Source organism: Pleurodeles waltl, chromosome 4_2 (assembly GCF_031143425.1).
Source record: "Pleurodeles waltl isolate 20211129_DDA chromosome 4_2, aPleWal1.hap1.20221129, whole genome shotgun sequence".
Classification (NCBI taxonomy): Eukaryota; Metazoa; Chordata; class Amphibia; order Caudata; family Salamandridae; genus Pleurodeles; species Pleurodeles waltl.
The window spans coordinates 551,284,295-551,306,248 of record NC_090443.1 but is presented as its reverse complement, the minus strand read 5'-3'; the positions used below and the strand labels follow the sequence as shown (position 1 = coordinate 551,306,248).

General features: G+C 45.5%; 1 protein-coding gene across 1 annotated transcript in view; it reads left to right on the top strand.

The window, feature by feature from the left end:
- CEP350 (centrosomal protein 350) overlaps nucleotides 1–21,954 on the top strand; it is an 821,600-nt gene that overhangs the window by 645,284 nt on the left and 154,362 nt on the right. Inside the window, exon 29 of the mRNA XM_069232082.1 lies at nucleotides 1,611–1,807. Within this exon, the coding sequence (XP_069088183.1) occupies nucleotides 1,611–1,807 (197 nt within the window). The remainder of the gene's footprint in view (nucleotides 1–1,610; nucleotides 1,808–21,954) is intronic.

Here is a 21,954-nt window from a genome sequence, read left to right as displayed (position 1 = left end):
TGTTCCTTTTGAGCCTTTACATTGTCCTCTCCGGCTGCTCACTATCAAAACAGCCTTCTTAGTGGCGATCACATCTGCCAGGAGAGTATGTGAGATGCAGGCTTTATCATCAAAATCGCTGTATCACATGGTATATCCCAGGGTTCTGCAGTGTCTGTCCTGGAGAGCCCGGTCCATGCCAGATTTTTAGCATATCCACATTTAGAAAAATGTAGATTTCTGAAACATCTTTTTTCCAAATGTGCATATGCTAAAAACCTGGCATGGACCCGGCTCTCCAGGACCGACTTTGCAGAACCCTGGTATATCCGGATAAGGTAGTCCTCAGAACTCGTGCCTCTTTCCTCCCCAAGGTGGTGACCCCTTTTCATCTTAGTCAGAACATCACCCTGCCTTTGCTCCACCGCATCTCTCTAAAGAAGAAGAGCGACTCCACCGGCTGGACCCAAAAAGATCGTTGTTGTTCTACCTTGACCGCACAAAAGCGTTCCGGGTGGATGACCAACTCTTTGTGGGGTACGTTGGTGCAAAGAAGGGTCGGGCAGTTCAGAAACGAACCATTTTATGCTTGGTTGGTCTCTACGCATTGGCTAAGAAGCATCCTTCTGAGGGTTTGAGAGCTCACTCTACAAAGGTGAAAGGTGCTCCCACGGCATTAGCTTGAGGCGTGACGGTCCTAGACATCTGCCAGACGGCAAGGTGGGCTTCTTTGCACACGTTCACAAGGCATAACTGCCTGGATAGCCAGGTGAGGAGAGATGGGCATTTTGCTTGATCGGTCTGACAGGACTTTCTTGTATAAATTATAAGTCTGCAGCCCACCGTCAGGAGGGTATGGCTTGGGAATCTATTCTAAGGTAAGGAATCTGCAGCTAGAAGTCTCTATCAGATGAACAAGTTACTTACCTTCGTAACAAATTATCTGGTAGAGACTCTATCTAGCTGCATATCCCTTACACCCACCCATGTCTCCCCGCTCTGCGGATATATACTATGTATTTTCAGATTTTTACCCTTTTTCCAGGGCATGCCATTTTGCACAGACAATCAGAAAAAGTTGGTTCTTCCATGACTCTGCGCGTCTGGCATGGGAAGTTGTGGAAAAGAACTGACGTATGTGCGCCAGGATTATACCTATATTGAAGCCCATGACGTCACAGATGGCTCCAGTGACACTGATGATGCCACGTGGCGCTGGACGATGCACGCAGATCCGAACTACGCCACCCGACTGTGCACGCAGGATACTGCTCAGCAGAAAAATTCTGGATTAGAAGCTGACGCCAGGGAATTCTAAAGTAGGGAATCTGCAGCTAGATATAGTCTCTACCAGATAATTAATTACAGAAGGTAAGTAACTTGTTCCTTTTGCATATTACAGGGAATATGGATATTGTAGAGCGCTTTTCAATAGAGACATGATTGGGTAGTGATCCAACATTGATTTTAGTTGCTCAGTCTGCCAACAGAGAAGCACCTGTTAAGTTATTGTTACTCCTATTAAAAACAACATAATCCTGCCATTTCAAAGAGTAAATTGTATTTACAAATGCTATTGTACCTATTGTGCTAATGCTACCTGTGAAATTAATGTGTCCTCTGTCATATAGGCACAATAGGCAGTGAAAGGGAGTCCCCTATTTCATCTTCCCGCCTGCACAGTGAAAGTTCAGTCCCGGAGGAGCTGGGTAGCCTACCTGCCGAAAGCAAAAGCCATGATCCAACGGAGCAGCTTGTACACAGTGCAGTTACTGAAGATCTTCCTTCTTCACAGGAGTCAAAGCCACCTATCCCTCCCTGTAAACATGTAAGTTACTACTAGACATGCTGAAGAACAATTAATCAATTGATTTAGAGTGGTGTTTAAATACTGAGGTCAAGGTAATGGAATGTGGGGAATATAAGTAAATAGATCGAATTATGTCAATGTTTTATGTGGCAATAATGGTAGAGTATCAATAAAATATTCATACTTGGTAGGAGGATACAGGTAGAATAGGATGAAGTAATGATGAATCTTCTAAGGAAATAGGTTATGATTCGATGGTACAAGCAGAAGAGAACGAAATGATTCAAGTAGAAGGAGTGTGTGGCATGATGCAAGTTTTGTTGAGGGAATGTAGAATATTACATGTTAAAAGAGATGAGAATGGCTTGTAACAGGTCGAAGGGAGAAGAAACAATAGAGTAACAAAATCAAATAGGAAAGTAAAAGGATACAGTTAGGAAGAAGATAGAAAGGAATGGCCATTAAATAGTACATAAGGTCGAATAATGTGTGCAAAAGCAGATATTATTCACTGACAGTTTGGTAGAGGGTACATTGTTACAGAAAGTGGTAAGGATATTTAACTAAACTGGTAACATGTAGAAAAGATTGTTATACAGGTAAAATCTGGAATGTTTCATTGTAGATGAAGCATGGGAAGAGGTTATATTGACAAAAGTAGAATTTTGAGTGTAAAATCAAACATGTAGGAGCAAATAATACAGGTAGAATGTTAAGAGCAGTTAATTCTGCATGCAAAAAAGTAGGATGTAGAATACCAGAGAAAATAGAATGATACATATAGAAAGGGAAACAATACAATTGGATAGAATAGAAAATTCGATCTTTGCTATTGCTCTATATTTGATGCCACTCAGCACCCCTCACCAAGCACATGCATACTGCCATTGCTGTCTGTGTGTGCTGGTGGGGATATAAAGGTAAAGTCAACATGACACCCCTTCCAGGGTGCAATGCCCACAAACTACTTCCTGTGGCATAGGTAAGTCCACCCCTCGAGCACGCCTTACAGCCTTAATGCAGGGAAGACTGGGAAGTTTGGTATCAAACTTCTCAGCACAATAAACCCACACTGATGCCATTGTTGGATTTATTGTACAATGCACACAGAGGGCATCTTAGAGATGCCCCCTGTATTTTGTCCAACCTTTCAGTGCAGGACTAATCAGTTTGCAGCAGCCTGCTACTACCAGACAAGTTTCTGACCCCATGGGATGAATGCCTTTGTGCTCTCTGGGGTCAGAAACAAAGCCTGCTCTGGGGTGAGGTGCTTCACAACTCCCTCTAGCCCCCTACCACCCTTTGCAGGAACTGTAACACTTGGCAGTGAGCCTTAAAAGCTCAGGCCTCCTGTTACAGTGCCTCAGAGCACACCAGCTAGTGGAAAAGACGCTCCCCCAAGACTAAGCCCCACTTTGTGGCGGCAGGTCCAGCAGGAAAATTACATAAAACAAGGAGGAGTGCCCACTGCAGCTAGGACCACCCCAAAGGTGTCCAGAGCTGAAGTCACCCCCCTCCTTGCAGAATCCTCCAACTGGTTTGGATGACAGGGACCAATAGGGATACGAATGTGCCCCCCTCCGCAAAGAGAGTGGGCACAGGAAGGGTGTAGCCACCGTCAGGGACAGTAGCAATGGGCTACTGTCCTCTGATCCCTGTAACACCCCTAAATCTAGTGTTTAGGGGCACCCCTGAACCTTACTTACCAGATTCCTGGAAACTTCAAGCAGAAAGAAGGACTGTTAAGCCGACTCCCCAGCAGTGAAGACTCTATACGACAACTGACTTGGACCCAGCTATACCGGGCTATTTGCAGCTTCAAGGCTTTTGCTCCAAAAAGGTGACCCATCCTGCAGGACCATCAAACTCTACAAACCCCCAGAGGACTGCCTGCCCACCCAGCATAGGACCAAGAACTCCTGAGGACAACAGCCCTGCCCCAGAAGAAACCTCGGAAAAAGGACACCAGAACCTCCCTGGATCTGCAAGCCCTGCTCACTGTGCACCCAATGCCGACAGCCCGAATCCAGGTGGCCCACATGTCCAGAGAAGGGTCCCCAGGTGAGTCCGACCTCAAGCCCACCCTGGATTGACCCCTCCTGGTCAACACAACAACGCCTGCAGCCTTAATCCATAGGACCCCACTGACCGCGACCAGATCTTATGAAAATTCCCGACGCCCAAGGAGAACCTTGCACCCAAAGCCCCCTGGCCTTGAAGCTTTAGAGTTTGCAATACAGGCAAGGATCACAAACATTATCCTCCAGAACATAGGGTACATCATGCCTGCACTCCTATTGGGTGTAATATGGTAATTAGGGATCGCATGGCAAGAATTACATTCACCAGGAAAACGTAGGGCGCGGAAACACCTGCACACTTAACCCTTGTTATACCGTATTTGTTGTAATCTTCTCGTGGAGGCAACCCAACACCTCTATTGGCGATCACTATGGTAATTCACTATCTTCCGCCAGCAATGCTCTTGTCTCTGTCCACTGTAAGCAGGAATGCAGAGGCATACCTACTGAAGATTGCAGGGAAACCCTCCTTGGGCCCCCACATGTGAATTTCCAGAGAGACCGCTGCCCATTAATGGCTTGAACAAATACAGCCTTTCTCTGTGAGTAGGGCTGGGCTGTCCGCGATGGTAGCGCGGGAAGCTTCCAAGCTCCCCCAGGGCCTGACTTGCCCTCAGCACTGAAGGTAGCACAGGAAACCGGCAAACTGCAGCGGGCCCGACTCGCCATCGGCACTCCATGGAGTAGAGGTCAGGCTGCTGCAGTCACATCCCTGGTCTCCTCCATATAGGCACTCAGTAGTGCGGGCGGGAATCCACATTGCAGAGGCTTCCTTCTCCACAGTGGCATCCCTCGCTGGCTGGGGCGGCGGCCCTAAGGGTGCAACAGCAGGCAGGAAGAATCCCTCATGCTCCAAGACTGTTATTGCAGGTTCCTGGACCCAGTGGCCGCGGCTCCTCCACCACAAACACCAAAACCAATACCAGCCCCTCAAGCCCACACACCGGTTGCGCGTCCATCACAACTTTTTGCTGCACCCACAAGTCAACTACCAACACTGGCTGCTACTTTAGTGGATCCTCTAGCTGACAATGCACCTTCCATGGATGAAGAATGGAAGGAAGGGGAAGTTAGAGACACTGCCTCAGTTCCCAACAAATGGGATGACTACCTCATCCAAACACCATCCCCTCCAGCGCCACTACCGGTGCATTTCCCACAGGAGGACGTTGGTGGCTTCCATAATCTTATGGAAAGGGCAGCCAAAAGATTTCAACTTCTGATGCTTACCAAATAATCAGATTGTTTCCGTCATGATTTTAAAGATCCCATAAAGAGAGATATTCAGGCTTCCCTATTGTGGATTTAATTTTTGAGGAGGGCCTCTAGGCCCTAAAAAATCCAGCAACGGTTTCAGCAGTCTTCTCTAGGCTGGAAACTAAAAATATAAAGCGCTTGACAATTCTCCGGCATGATTGATTGGACAACCTAAACCAATTAATTGATTAACCATAAAAACATACATAAATACAAACAATCAGTAAAGCAATAAACGTTAAAAATACATAAAAACAGCCGCAAACAGATCTAAAACAGCTAAAAATGTGCAAAAACAGCAATACAGTAAATTACCCACATCCTAAGGCGAATCATATTCACACTCCATACTATTCCTTGACCTCATTGCCACCTTCAGGAAATTAAGAACTCACAAAACCACGTCCCCCTCCAACATCTGTTGGTGCACGAGAGCCAGCCTGACTTGTGCAAAATATGCCCTTTTTAAAATAGGTACAAGATATGCCCTATGGGACAGCCTATAAAACGGGCAGAACATAGTGAAGTGCAAAGTATCCTGTGGAGAATTATTATCATAGCCATAGGGTACTAATTTCTGCCCTCCATTAATTCCCTGGGAGAAGGCCAACAAAAGATTAAATAAATCAATTTTAAATCTCGATAATAAAAAACAATCATGTCTGTTCTTTACCCACAGCAAGTAAGGTTCAGTACAAGGGGCGTTTTTAAGCAAAATATATTGCCAGACACATGGTTTAGTGAATGCGAGGTCCTTTGTTTCCACTTGCCTTTTCCTAAAAAAACACTCTTTAACTCAAATAAAATCTGCTTTAGAGATACCCTCTGGAAAGCTAAAAAAATTGCCTCTCCCCTAGTTCTGTAAAACATCTCTAATATACATTAGACCAAGGATGTGGAGAGCATGATCCAATGACAATCAGTCTCTCAGAATATCCTTACTTAATTTTAGACCTCGCCTAAGCCAAACTTTCATCTAAAAAGAATGGGGGCGATAGGCTACCAAATAAGAAGTAAAACTAGTGCCTAATTCCTCATGCACTGACATAACCGAGATACATTGGGGAAGACAAAGGAGCCTGCGCAAGAACCTATTTTCCACCACTTACAATTTGGAAAGGTTAATATGCCCCCATACCTCGCTCCCATATATGGCCTGTGATACCCATTTGGCCCTATTAATCTGTAGCAAGACCCTAACTGTTCTGTTACCCAGCCTCATAGCGAAGCAAAAAATTGCGGCATTTACTCGCCCAAGGTCCTCACACCCCTTATGTATTAGGGAGTGGCAGTTTAACGCGGAATCAAAAAGAAGGCCCAAATAGGAGCACTCTCTGGGTAAAGTACGCTCCCCTAAATTAAATCTTGCTGCTTTTGTAGTGTGGGGACCTACTATCATCACAAATGATTTATTCATGAATAGACAAAACCAGCCCCTCCATAAAAGTAGAAAAGGAGTGTAACAGAGACTGCAGACCTCTGGTGTTTTTGGCCAGGAGTAGTGTGCCATCTGCATATAGCACTGGTATCTTACGAACACTCACACATGACCAATCCACATTCACCTCCCCCAATTTTTGCTCTAACTGATTAATGTACAAATTAAACAAAAAGGGGGCCATAATGCAGCCCTACCGCACCCCTCTCTTAATATACAAAGTATGGTCACACTGAGGCCATGATGACCCTATGAAAATCGCTTAAAAATAAAACATTGTCTTTTTCCACCCCTAACAGCAGCATAATCTGCCACAGTTTAAACCGGTTAACCTGGTCAAATGCAGAGGAGAGATCCATAAAACCCAAATGTATAGACTCAGAACGATCCAGGGTATAATTTCCCAAGACCAACTATAAATTCAAGCACTGGTCCACTGCTGACCTCCCTGCACAAAAGCATACTGGGCCTCACACTAGATTCAGTTGTATCAGAGGTGGCCCAGCGTGGCTGTAAAAATCCATCCACTCCCATTTCCATTCCACCTGACAGGAATGGTCGTGGGCTAGACAACATCAGGAAACAGTTCTTTACCATGGCAGCCACGATTGTCAGAGCTACAAACTCCCTGGCAATTCAAGACTGTTACGACAGACAGATGTGGCCAGACATCACCACATATGTTGACCTCTTACCAGAGGAAGCAAAACTTAAAGCCCAAAAAATTCTGAAAGAAAGGTAAAGGATATCAGCAGAGATTATACATTGCAGACAATTTGGCAGGTGCAGCAGTCCTCAGAAGACAGGGATGGTTAAAAGCCACGTCTTTCCATCCAGAGATTCTAACCAAATGCTAGACATGCCTTACAATGGTGAGTCACTGTTCGGAAAACATGTGGATGATGCGCTTAAGTCCATCAAAATTGACTCTGATACAGTCCCTGGGAACTCTGCGATTCAGGAAGCAGCCCTTTGGGGGAGCCAGAAGCAGAGGTTCCTACTTTTTTAGAGGAGGATACCTACCCTACAGGCAGCAGTACCACCTCGCAGTACTGCCAGCAACAACAGCAACAGTACAGGCAGCTGACTTCAGTGGCGTACAAACATACAGCCAGGGGAAGACTATCTTCCCGAGGCAGAGTCACTGCCAGAAAGCAGTGACCTCTACATGGTGCCAATTGATCCTGTAGGAAAGTAGCATCTTTCTGAGATAGTTGCCCCCACTTTTTGCGTGATGTCAGTATGTTCAGAATGTACTACACTGGGATCCTGCTATCTAGGATCCCAGAATCTGTGTTTTCTTCCCTAATTTTGTTGATGCCGACTGCCCCCTGTAGGAAAGTAGCATCTTTCTGGCTTAGTTGCCCCCACTTTGTGCCTGATGTCAGTATGTTTAGACTGTAGTACACTGGGATCCTGCTATCCAGGACCCCAGTGTCAGTGTTCTCTCCCCTAATTTTTGTTGTATGGTAACTTTTAAATCCCACAGTTGGCATACTGATGCACCCATGTAAGTCCCTAGTATATGGTACTCGGGTACCCAGTGCATTTGCACACCAGGGGTCCTCCATGGGCTGCAGCTTGTATTGTGCCACCCATGGGATCCCATGCAAACTGTGTCTGCAGGCCTGCCATTGCAGCCTGTGATATGGTGCATGCACCTTTCACTCCATATATATGTTTTGCCTGATATCATGGTCACTGCACTCTGACCCTGTAAGTCACCCCTAAGGTAGACCCTTCAGCCCAAGGTGCCTGCAAGCCAGCCTGTGCTCCTGCCGACCCCAGACCCTGTTCTGCCCTCTGCTGCTGAGCTTAACTCAGGCAGGGGAAGGTAGAACAGAGGATTTCCTTTAAGATAGAGGTGTCTATGGGCTCGGGTGGGGGTGCCTCTGAGTGCCACCAGACTGCTTTGAAGGGCACATTTAGAGCCCTCCTTGTATAAACCGGTTTGCACCAGTGCAGGAACAAGACTGTAACCAATAGGAGGGGTCCTACCGCAACTTTGTTTCCAAGTTCTGCAAAGACTTCTGCAACCTCGTAGCCGTGCATCCTCCAGAGTCACAGTGGCTCTCCCTGCACTTAGGAAACTGCACTTAGGAAAGCAAGAAGGAATATCCCTTGGAGTGAAGTAGTCATTTCCCTGCATCTGCATGCACCTCAAAGGCGACAACCGCCTTGTGGATCCTGCTGTCCCACAGACTCTTCAAGGCTCTGCAACACAGATGGTAGTTCTTTGGCTCTCCAGAGGTCTGATCTATCTTCCTTGCAACTGGGATGTCTCTGGTTCCATGCTGAAGCTGCTTGGCTGGAAACCCTAGCGCCACGTGTGCTTGTTGGCTCGTCAGTCCGAAGATGACCTAGCTCCAAGAAGCCTCGGCCTCCAGCATTCTCCAGCTCCAAGAACGACATCCTCTCTGCAACTCCTGCTACATGGGCATCCCTCTTTGCTGTGATGTTGAGTCCTCTCTGTGCCTGCTGCCAGAGGGTTCTGCTTGGAGCTCCATCGATTATTGCTGGCTCTCCTGCATGCTGAGGGCTGGCTCTGACCTACCTGCCAAGGCTGGATCACCTGGACCTTGCTGGTCCCCTCAAATCCTACAAACTCCGTGCAAGGCTTTCCTGCATTTGTTAAAGCTTGTTGGTGGTCCTTCGCACCATTGACCCTTATGCAATCCGACAACCGGACAGCTCATGGACGACTCCTGGGATCTTCCTGATTCGCCTGGACTTCACAGATGCACTTCTTTGTCTTCCGTCCAACAGGAACGCATTGCCAAGAAGGGTGGGCATTACCCTCCTGCACCAACTGGGCATCTCCGGGTGGTTTGGACTCTGTCCCCTCTTTCCTTAGGTCCTCTTTTTCAGGAATCCACGCCTGGGTTCCACCGACCTGGTCGACGGGTCACGACAGCAGCTGGACAACTGCAGTCGCCGTTGACTTCAACTGTAGGTTCTGACATGACTTCACCCCTGTGCACCCTGGCTCCCTGGTGTAGGTACTTCACTATTCTGTGTATCCACGGGTGGAAGCACTATCCAACCTTCCTTATCCCAAAAGGTTTCCTCTGGGAAGTGTCCTAACACACAAAATCTCCAACTGTGACTTCCTCATGTTATCTTATGGACTCTGACCTGGGATTACAACTCTGCAACCGGGGAATCCTACCTACTTACCTTTGGGGTTTTAGTACTTCCCCAGCCCTAAGGGTCCTTAGGTGGTAGTGTGGGTTGGGAGTGATTTTTGCATTCCATTTATTTAGTATATGGTTTGGCCTCCCCCATAGGGGCCAATGTTATTTTACGCCTTTACTTACCTGTTGCTAAGTATATTTTTGTATGTTCATATCTCCAGTTAGGAGATATACCAAAGTTAGTTGTAGAGTGTGTGTAACAATAAATATAACCTATTTTTCTAACAGTGGTGTGGTTCTTTCCTGTGTGCACATCACTGACTGACCTGTGTGGTATTTGCAACCGCTTTACACCCTTCTGGATAAGCCTTGGCTGCTCTCCACAGCTACTCTTATGAGAGCTCTGGTTATCTAGAGGCAGTCTACATAATCACTGAGGGTTGCCTGGACTCAGTGCAACGTGCTTCAACTATAGGTGTACACCATATACTGAGCCAGACTCCTACACCACCATCCCGCCCCACACTCCCCACATCATAGCTTACTCATCTTGGGGGTTGAATTTCAAACTATCTCCACCAATGGTTCTGTATAGCATCCGAAAGGTGGGTGCCAGTTCAGGGTGCTAACGTTCATACTGAAATCAGCACCAAGCATTTTCACCAAGATGTTAACTCCAATGGCATCCTATCTCAGACAAGGAGTTGCGGTATTTCCTTACCTGGGCTACTGGCTGATAAAGGCACACACGCAGCAAAGTAGACAACAACCTGTCTGTCACTATTCAACAGTCTAGGTTTAATGGTCAACGACCATAAATCGCATCTAACCCCCACAACAACTTAACCTTCTTGGGTGCATTGCTGGATGCAATCCAAACAAGGCTTTCGCCTCGCAAGACAGCCAAACGAAAATTCAACAGCTGGCACAGAAACTAAGCATAAAAAGGTCAGTTTCTGTCAGAATTTACAATTAAATTCTCGTAGTGCTTTCCTCTTGCATTCCTTTCATTCCAAATTGTCGCCTTCGCATATGATCACTAGAAGAGGAGCTCGACAAACAATGATTGAAAACACAGGGATCATTTGAGATTACCACAACCATGATTAAAGTCATGCTTAGGTGAGCTCCGAAATGAAACGTATCCAAAGGGGAGGAATTCCCAAATATGTAATAACAACGGACATGTCTCTGGAGGGATGGGGCGCTCCTCTCCAAGACGTAACAATGAGTGCCAAATGGAATCTCCTACAGACCAAAATGGACATAAACTGGCTGGAACTGAAAGCCATTGCTTTGGCACTAAACTCTTTCCTCCCCAAGATAGCACGGCCATCAGTGCTAATTTGCACGGTCAATACCGTCAGCATGCATTATATAAACAAGCCGGGAGGTACACACTCACCATTGCTATCTCATTAAGCGCAAGAAATCTGGAACTGGGCTCTCTAACACAAAAAAACTTTCAGGGCTGGACATGTTCCAGGAATATCCAATTTCCTTGCAGTCTCATTAAACAGAACCAATGCCACCTGCCACAAATGGGAGCGCAACCAACAAACTCTGGACAACCTCTGCCATCATTGCGGCAAACCAAACTTAGACCTGTTTGCAATAAGTGTGAGACTGAAATGCTAATTCTTCGCAAGTTGGCTCCCACAGGAGGGATCCAGGGGGGCTGCATTTTCTAGCTGATGGTCAGGGATCTATGTGTACACTTTTCCCCCGATCTCATTGATTCCAAGGTTCTTCAGGAAACTGAAAAGAGAACCTTGCCAAATTCTCCTCATTGCTCCCAGGTCGCCTAGATAAGTTTGGTTGACAGAACACCTACTCCTTTCAGAGCTTATCCATGTTCAGCTGAAGCCAATACCAATGTTGCTGATGATGAACAAAGACCAGGTCTGTCATCCCAACCCGACACTTGTCTGCCTAGCTACTGGGTTCAGTGAGTTTGCCATGCTAACTATTCCTTCAGAAAGTGGGGAAATCCTTGCTAAGGCAGGGCAAAGACAACTAACAAAACATACAAACTTAAATGGAAATGTTTCTGACTCTGGTGTATTGAATCCAAAGTTCACCCTTTCACATCGCCACCGGAGAAACTACTCCCATATCTACTCCAGTTGGCAAGATCTGGCCTAACCCACTCTTCCATCAGAGTTTATCTGGCAGCGATTTCCAGATTCAGACGAGCACATAACACACCTTCATTATGGTGTAGTAGAGTCATAGAGCAATTCCTGAAAGGACTATTCAAGACATTTCCTCCCTTGAAGATACACCCTTCTTCGTGGCACCTTAATGTTGTGCTTGCACAGCTCACGAAAGCCTGGTCTAAGCCCATTCACAAGGCAGAATTAAGATATCTCACTTGGACAACAGCACTTCTCGTAGCACTCACGTCGGCCAAGAGAATCAGTGACACTGAGGCATTCATGATAAAAGAACCTTTTTTCCAATTCAAGTTAGACAGTATAGCACTTAGGATCAATCCTAAGTTTATACCTAAAGTTCCTTCGGATTTCCATCTGAATTAACCCATTGTTCTAAGGACATTCTTTTCAACTTCTCAAACCGTGACAGAGAAATCTTTACATACTTTAGACGTCAAAAGATGTCTCAAATTCTCCTGGCACAGTACTCATTCATTCTGCAAAGCGGATGTGACCTAAGGAAGGGGTTTCCAGTTTCTAAGCAGAGCATAGCCAGTTGGATTACATCGGCCATTCAATTTTTTCACAGGCAAGCAGGAAAACCATTGATGAGCAAAATCAAGGCCCATTCCACCATTGATGTCTCCACCTCCACAGCTTTTTTTTTGCTGGTGTGCTCATTCAACACATTTGTCGAGCAGCAACATGGTCCAAAAGGCACACCTTCATGCAGCATTATTACCTAGATGCCTATGACAAGACTGATGTGGCTGAGGGACTAGCAGTGTTGCAACATCTCTTTCAATAAGGTGAGCCTATGATAATTATCTTTCCCACCATCCACTATGTTATCATACTATTGTTGTTGGCTAGTGTTTACTGCTGACTATTCTGATTCAAGAATGTGAATATATGAAAGATCCAATACTGGAGAAGACAATTAGTTACTTGTAACTGCAGTTCTCCAGTCATGGTATTTTTCATAGATTCACATGTGACTCACCCTCCTCCCCATAGAGGCTCCCCTAATTCTCTGAAGGATTACATCCCACTCATGCTGGAAATCTGAGGGCTTGAAGCCTCTGTGGTGAGGGTTCTAATGGGTTCTGTCGCCTGATTGGGTGGACTTTTTTTCAATGATGATGATAAGCCACTAAAAGGAATGTTTGTTTTATGATTAATTCATATGTATATCATTGACTACTGCGGATATGGGAAATGAATGAAGCATGTGAATCTAAGAAAGGTACCAATACTGGAGAACTACAGTAACAGGTAAGTAACTCATTTTCTTTTCCCATGCCTAGATGACTGGCTGTTGAAGGCTGGGTCGCCGCTCTCAGACGTAGATGACTTACAGACAGCAGCAAGCCTAACGACATCATTGGGGTTCACGATCAACGAGCTGAAGTCTCAATCAAGTCCTTCAGAGTCTGGCAGTCATTAGAGCGATCCTGCAATTCAAGACCTTTTCTCTGCTGCAATAGGGGCAAGAAAATTCGATCTGTGATCGCAATGTTTTGACCTCAGTTCTGGATCTCAGTGAGTGCAACTGTGAGTCGTCTTGGGCTCTAAGCCTCCCACATCTTCCTAGTGGACTACACCAGATGGCACATTCAGGCTCTGTAATGGAATCAGAAGTTCCTGTAGTCCATTACAGAGGAAATCCATTGGATATCATCCAAATTACAGAAGAGATGGCTCATGATTTGCAGTGGTGATTGTTCAAATACAATTTTTCCAGTAGCAAGTCCCCATCCCTTGTTCCACTAGAGTTGATGATGTTCACAATGCGTCACAACTGGATTGGGAAGGTCATATAAAGGGGTGGGGGGCTTGGAGGTCAGAGGTCAATGATTTCCAAAAGAAGCCCGTCTCCATCTGATGTAGTTGCGGTCAATTCATCTGGCTCTGATGGCTTTCCTGACATCCATCAAGGGGAGGCTAATGCAGGTTCTCACTGACAACACTGCAATTCGGTATTTCAACAAGCAGGGCAAAGTTGGGTCTTGAGTCCTGTGCCATGAGGCACTGCACTGGTGGAGTTGATTGGAGCATCAGGGCATTGACCTTATTACAGACCACCTGGTGAGATGCTTGAATGTAACTAGAGCGGACAAGCAAAGCAGATGGCATTTGGGAGACCACAAATAACATCTGCATTCCAAGTTTACTAAGGGCATCTTACCACAGTGAGTAGAACCCTGGCTATATATTTTTGTCACAGTTGAGAATGTACAGTTTTAAGTTTCTGCTAGTTTGAGTTTCAGCAAGCACGCTCACCAGCCATTGCTTTATAGCAGGAATGGAACACAGGACTCTTGCACGCCTTCTTACTCCTGCTTCCTCAACTTCTGAAAACGACCTGTCACAACCATGCCTAAGTCATCTTAGGAGCTTCACAGAATCAGGAGAGTATGGTACCTGGAACTTCTAGTCATGAGCATCTGTTCTCCGCTCAGGCTTCCACTTTGACAGGATCCGCTGTCACAGCAGCAGGGAAAGAAAGGTTTCTGTACCTAAACCTGTGCAATCTACACCTCAGTGCGTGGAAATTGACCAGTAACAGTTAACTACTTTTGATCTGCACCTGAAGTCATGGTTGTCATCTTTGCAACCCATTCCATTTATTTATATCACTGGGACAGGTTTGTGCCCTGATGTGGTAGTTCCAAATTGACTCTTTACAAGCAAAGCTGTTTGATGGCCTGTTATTTGTCAGTCCTTGTGGCCTTTTTACATTTGTTAGATCAACTGCCCTTGTTTAAGTCTGTTGTGGTGAGGTTTATGGAAAGTTGGACACACATTTCTTCCAAAACTCTTTGTGATGCCACGGTGTGACCTTAAATTGATATTAGTGTTTCTCATGTGCACATCCTTGGAGCCGATACATAGCTCCTCACTGCGTCCCTTGACTTTAAAAACTGTATTTCTCACTGTGATAATTTCATCTCACCACATGAGTTGAACTTAAGACACTTTTGGTGCAGCCGCTTTACACCACCTTTTTCCAGACAGGTTGGTGTTGAGAAATCTGGCCACCCTCTTGCCAAAAGATTTGACTCGTTTCCACAGGACTGACTGGGCAAAATGTCCTTCCTTCTAGACCAGGTTATCAAGGCAGTAGTGCTTTGTGAACGTATGCACTGACTTCCATGCCGCAGCTTGGCAGATGTCAAGGACAGGCATTCTGTGTGGCAGCGTATTGTTAAGAAGCCTTAGTCCTGCTAGAAAGGGCTTTTGAGACCTTTTTGCTAATGCACAGTAGATCCTAATGGAGACGACTTAACATCTACTTTTTTGAGGGGTCGTTTCGGTGGGGTCGGACAAAGAATGCAGACTGGGTGATAGATTGGCAGATGCTGATATGACATATCAATTTTTAAGAAATTAAGTGAACATATCGTTGAAAGTACCAATGATAGTTTATGGAAGTGGTAGCCGGGGATCTAGGTGCGATTGAGACTGACAGTAATGGAGCCTTTGTCAGATACACCAAGTGCATTTGTCCCAGTGAAAGTCTAGAAGTCAAAAAGTTTCAAAATCCTCATCTAAAAATGGACTTGAAGAAAACGATGTCTCCCTGCTAGACAAGTAGCCCAGCTGTGGAACTGACAGTTGGATACCTGCCACAGGTTGGTTCCACTACAGCTGTGGAGATTTTATTTTAAACATACTTTATTGATACAGCTTTGGAGCTTTTGAGGTTATTGCTTGGAAAAGTTACAAAGTCCCTAAACATAAAGGAACTTAGTTTTTTTTTTCAGAAATAGTATAGTCTTTCAGGGAGATGGATCTGAAATTTGATTTGATGTCTTTGAACTGCCATTCACCGACTTTTCACAGTAGATCCCCTTGGCTTTGGAGCGAACATTTTCAAAAGTTCCCAAACTTTTTCTTGGTGACCAAGCAATTATATAAGTACTTTTATGCTTCCCAGCACCTCATGGAGGACACCTAGAGAATAATGGGGCTCCAGGCAGAAGCCACCAGCAAAGTCCAATCCAGATTCCAGTTGCCACAGGTCAGCTGGGACTTGTAGAGAAAAGGAATATTGCTGCTTTTTGTGGTCCTGCAGCCACACAGGAAGTCAGCCAACTGACCCTTGGAGTCCACTTCTTAGTCCTGGTTACAAGGGGGGGAAGCAAGTCAGGTTTTTGGAAGCCTCCTGCCAGGTCACAAGGAGCAGGTCCCATCTTCTGTTCTTCCGTAGATCCAGAAAGTGTTTTGAAGAGGGCTCCTGGAGATGCCACGTTTATGGCTGGACCCAACCAGTTGGTGGGGGGAAGACTAACATTAGCATAAAAGTTTATAGAGGCAACCTTAGCCACTTTTTAGGCAGCTCCTGTTTGCCTTACTGCAAAACAGCCCAAAAGACAATGTGCTTTGCCATTTTCACGATGGCAAAAAACTTTAGCAACTCTAAACTTTGGCTCTGAGTGTTGTGGGTGTATAGGGAAGTGCAGAACAGTAATCACTCATGTCCTCTCAAAACTAACACTAAAATCCATGTTGGAGTAGACCTCGTAACCACCTCAAACTAGAAGTAAGAAATCTCGTAGAACAAAGGCAGGGTCCTGCAGCACCAGAGACAAGGTATACACAACAATTGTCCTGGCATCCTTTTCTCTCTTTCAAGTGTGTGAAAATGTTACATGTATCTCAGACAAATATGTCAGGCAGAATTTGACACTGTCATCAAGAGGAAGCCCAGAGCCCTCACCCTGTATATTCTGCTGAGCTCAGAGGAGTACTGTCTGGCCTTTCAGGCCAACCTAGTGCATATCTCCTGGGAGGAATTTCATAACTCTTTCAGACTACATATGAGGCTGGGCCGTTGCTGGAGAGCTAATGCAAATTATCTGTTAGTAGCTTCAGACAGGTTAAAGGTAACTTTCTAAAAGTTACATTTTCCAGATATTTAATAAAAATCCATCTTTCCCGTTACATAGGTTTTTTTTTAAATATAAAATAAGTGTTTGATTAGAGTCTGTAGCTGCTACACTACTAAATTATAGTCCAAAAGTATATAATATATGGTGACTTCCTTTGGGTTAGCTACAGTCTGACCTCTGACAGTGTCGTTTTGGGCCTAGTTACAAGGGGAACGTGCCATTTATAATGTCACACATGTCGCGGGGTGACTATTTAATATTTAAAATCAGCTTTTCCTTATCTATCATTAGGGTTTTTTGACAGGTTTGTGCAGCAGGGTTCAAGCTGCTGCAGTCAGACTACACAGTGTAGGCCTGAAGCTATGTTCTCACTGCCAGTATAGTGGCTGGCACATTAGGTGCTGCAGTCCACAAGTGACATTTAACTTTTCATACAATGGATGTACTTCTGCTCCATATACTGTGACTGTGACGGGTCGGACCAATCCGACCCGCACACAATTGCAACCAGTGTTGCGTCTGCTTGGGATGACCCGGAAGTGACCCAGAGGTCCGCCCTTCCTATTGGTTCTGCACTATACCCGCGGGACTCCGGGGACGTAAAAGGGGAAGTCCCGGAGTTCCAGAGGAGCGCGGATGGCTGGAGCGGAGACTTCCAGGAAGCGGCAGCAGATTGAACCCAAAGGCTCGAGAGGATCCAGGTGGAGAGGAGTCTACGACCGCTGGGAATCCCCGAGGACAGACCCCGACCGGAACAAAGAATCCTCACGGTCCCAACCCGGGACGAAGACCGCCGGCCCCGGGAAGCAAACGCATAGGACCCGCCACGCTTCAACAGAAGCGTGGCCAAGCCAGGTACGGGGCTAGGGACGGGTAGGGAAGTCGGGAAGGGGGAGGTTGTACACGAAGAAAGAGCACGGGCACTGGGCGGGAGGTTTAATGAAAGGGGTGGGAAAACACAAACGGGGAAGCACTGTGAGCATAAAACAGATGACTGTTAGGAAAGAAACAGGGTCAGCCACCGGCAGAAAGGACTAAAGAGAGAAAACCCAAAATGTAAAGAAAAGAAGACTCAAGAGCCTAAGAAAAAGAGAAAGAGGAAAGATATACAGGAGATAAAGAGAGAAAACGGCCAGAAGAAAAGCCCCAAACAGACAGGTCTGAGAAAAGGCAGAAGACAGAAGAAGAAAGGAAAGAGCAGAACCCAGGGCTAAGAAAGAAAGAGAGAAAGAGCGAGTAAGAGAAGAGGAGAAAAGCGCGGAAGACAGGAAAAGGAAAAGAGCAGAGAATAGGAAACTAGGAGAGAGAAAGAGAGAGAGGAAAGGAAAAGAGAGCGATTTACTCAAACACTTACCGTGCCTATTTTTCTTCTGTCCCCCACATGCTTCTCAAGAGGCCTATGGAGAGAACAGAGAGAAGAAGACGAGATTAGTCCACCAAGACGGGAGGGGACATCTGAAACCAACTACCACGGTCTTACTCACCATAAAGTACTCTGTAGAACAAAAATAAACCTTACTTACCTATAGACAATCAGTCTGGGGTACTTGATATCGGCCATCCTACGACAGAGACCTTATAAGAAAATTAAATGTGCCAATCGTTTTTTAAGACAAATTTGACATGTTTGATTGTTTAGAGCGCATACCCTGATCACAGGATAGCAGTGTCCCAGTGTTAGAGTTCAGGATTACCAGCAGGTGAGACTCACAGAAAAATGTAAAACTAGGGGTGATCTCTCAAAAAGAGGTCACTTAGCAACACTTCCAGTAATGGTCTTTGTTGTGGATACTCTAACTATAGATTCATCGCCTCCCTCCAATCTCCCCATTTTGTGGAGTGGCCTCTTTTTAACATAAAAATGTCGTAAGTTAGAAGTATGCACAATGGTACTAACAATTGTTTGCACTCCACTTCCGAATGGTGCCGAAAGAGTAAGAAACTGAGTCAGCAGAGTCCTGCATTCGTTCCTGATAACATGAGAGGAATATCAATCAGATCTTTCAGTTCTACAGGCACCAGCATTCAAGAGGTTACTAGTCTCATTCATAAAATATTCGACAGGTTAGAGTCTATAGTGTTAACCACAGTCCAATTATCTACAACAGAAAGGTCAATCAAATAGGCAGGGGCGGTGTCAAACAGGAGGCTTATTTTAGTGATGTGATGTGATGAGATAAGAAGCCAAGATTGCTGTGTAGGCTCCCCACCCTTGATTTGAACTTTATACAGAGAGCGTTGTGTGTATCAGATGTATCCTGAATAAGTTCAACCATTCAACGACCATGATTATTACAAAATGTGGGCCTTCAAAGAACATTAATTGTCTCTATTCACATTTTCATAATTCACCATCATGTAGGCACAAAACACTAAACTGTTTCTTAGTGACAGTGCAGACAACACAGTGTGTGAACAAGGTGCAAAACATGACTATACACAGATAAAACAGCAGCTCCTTTTTACAATTCCTAGTGTTTACGTCAGTCTTATTGAATCCTGTCATAGTTCAGTTATTCTCTATATTAAATCCGAACTATAAACCAAGGGATCTTTTGTTGATCTTTTGCTGACGTTTTGACTCCAAGGGCATCCTGTACTAAGCTTATGGCTAGAACCTTTTCCAGTACCTTTGGACTTCCCTATAAGGACACCTCACATCGTCACTTCTTCTTAGCCACATTCTTTAAGCATCGAGGACCCAACCACGTTCTCCAGACATGGTCTTTTTCAAGGGCTTTAATGGTGACTTGTTTAGGACATTGACAAGGCTGACGACCAAAAAAAAGACCACAAAAACTACACAAAGTTTTGACTGAGACAAACCTGCCTTTTTCGTCTGACTCTGCTACCTGTCATTAATTCTTCCCTAGGGCAGACATTTATATCTGGCTGTGGCCTTCACCCTGAGGATCCTCCAGCTGGAGCCACATGTCTGCTCAGGCCAGAAATGCCAGTTAATTGACATTGCTCTTCTGTAAGGAGATTATGCTTCTGAAGGAGAAAGTAACCTCAGGGAAATGGGAACCCAACAAGGTTGAGATTCTCGATGGATGTGGCATAGAAATTACACTGCTCAGTGAGTACAAATTTGCAAATTTGCTTTAGTACCTATTGGCCAAATGTATCCACTCACTGCAACTGTTATATTACAACCAAATCTGCTGCAAACTTATCATCCCTACATCTATGTCTCAGTAAGAAACATATATCCTATTTCAGACCCTGCAACACTAAGAGGATCCTTAACTACAGTATTTATCCCTTTGGTTCCTTAACTTTTAGAACTCCTGATATGAACCTTTGTTTGTCATGAGTAACACTGTAGTCACAGGCAGGAGAGGAAGTGAAGAACCCTAGCCACAACTACCCTTTTTGAGACTTTGATTGTTATGTCAGGGCATAAGTAAAATCCAGTCTCTTCTTCTCCTTTATGTCCTTCAGCAGAGGGACATAAACCAGTGGACATTGTACCAAAGAATGTGTGTCCCCTAAGAGGGAGCAGGTATGATGACGTATCCCTTTGGGAATCCCTCCAACATCTGGCAACATCTGTCCCAAACACAAGAAACAATATATTTTTGTGATCATTGAAGAAGGATGCATGGTTTCCATCCAAATAATAATCTCCACAAAAGTAGCAGACGTATCTGTCATAGTATCTCCATGTGTATATCTTGGCTTAACCTTGCAGGCCTTAACTTGAATGCCCAATATCAGTTTCTAGAGCTTATGTTCTTGGCACTTCGTCATTGGTTTTTCTTGGTTTTTGAGTTCACAAAGCTGAGCATCTCAACACTCTGGGCCTGCATGAAAAGAAAAAGGTTGTTAAACCACAATTAAAGTAGCCATGTTCTTGGTATACCTGTTGAATGATTTGTGGACATTGGACATTCTGCAAGATGTCCAGGCATTCAGAAAAGACCTCTAACATTTGGTGCCTCAGGGATAAAGGGTGGAGGGGGGTGCTGTGCGTGGCCGAACGCAATAGCAGACGGCAGCAGATTTCTGAGCTCCTGGCCAATCAACCGCCTGCATCCTGTGTATTGTCCTAGCCTGGGAGCCCCAAAAACAAGCGCCCTTATGCCATGAACCCCTTGAAGATGATTGCAGCACGTCTCACCCCTTGCTACCCCTGTACAGCGCAGAAATTGCCCACATTGGCTTGGGGCCATGTGAACTCCGGTATCTAAACTGGCGCCCGACTGGGACCTCTGAGGAACTATATGAATGTACTTCAGCGGAAGCGGTGCTTGACCAACATCAAGCGTCAGGAGGGACCTAGCACTGGGGTTGGCACAACGTAAAGAAGCAAGTGGGGCCGTGGGTAAGTGGGGCCACTGGAGCAAAGTGAAAGGACTGTAGCATGATACAGCCCTCTAACCCTAACCTAGCGGCTAACCTTGATGCAGTGCCCTGACACATGCTTGCAACTGCTGTCACTTGGCGACCTAGACCCTCTATCTCTACATGGTGCCTACGACTTGAGTCACTGGAAGACCCAGTGTTTCGTGACACTCTTGGTACCACCATAGATTCTTACTTTGAGGAAAATACTGGCACTGCACCATCATTACTGACAGAGTGGGAGGCATTTGAGACTGTGATCAGGGGTTGCTGTATTTCTGAGGTCATGGGGGTAAAACAGACACCACTTCGCGATATAGAACTTGCAGAGACAGACCTGAGGGCACTTGAATAGTGGCAACTGGATCACCTGGAGCTGCAAAGGAGAAGGTGGTGATGGAGGTGGAGCATCTCCGATACTTTGACTATAAAAATGACAAGATTTGGGCACATGCTGAACGTGACCGAACTGGGGAGCTGTTAGCGTGGTTGACAAATACACCTAAACATGGTTCCATTTTTGGCAAACTGATATCCTCCAATGGGGGTAGACTATACTGACAGAATGATATCAATGCAGTTTTTTGCTCATACTACTCTGCCGTAAATAGCCGCACTGACATAGCAGGAACAGAAGCCCTATATGAATTCTTATCGGAAACAGCCCGCCCGATGGTTGCTGAGCATCTCAGCAAAACAATCACTCTGCCCAAGATAAGGGCCGCTATAAAACAGATGGCCTGGAAAAAAACACCAGGTACCAATGGCCTCCCAGTGCAGCTTTACTTGGGTTTTGCGGAGCGCCTTGCTCCTAAATTAGCTAATCTTTACCTTGCCACTAAAACCAAGGGTTTCCC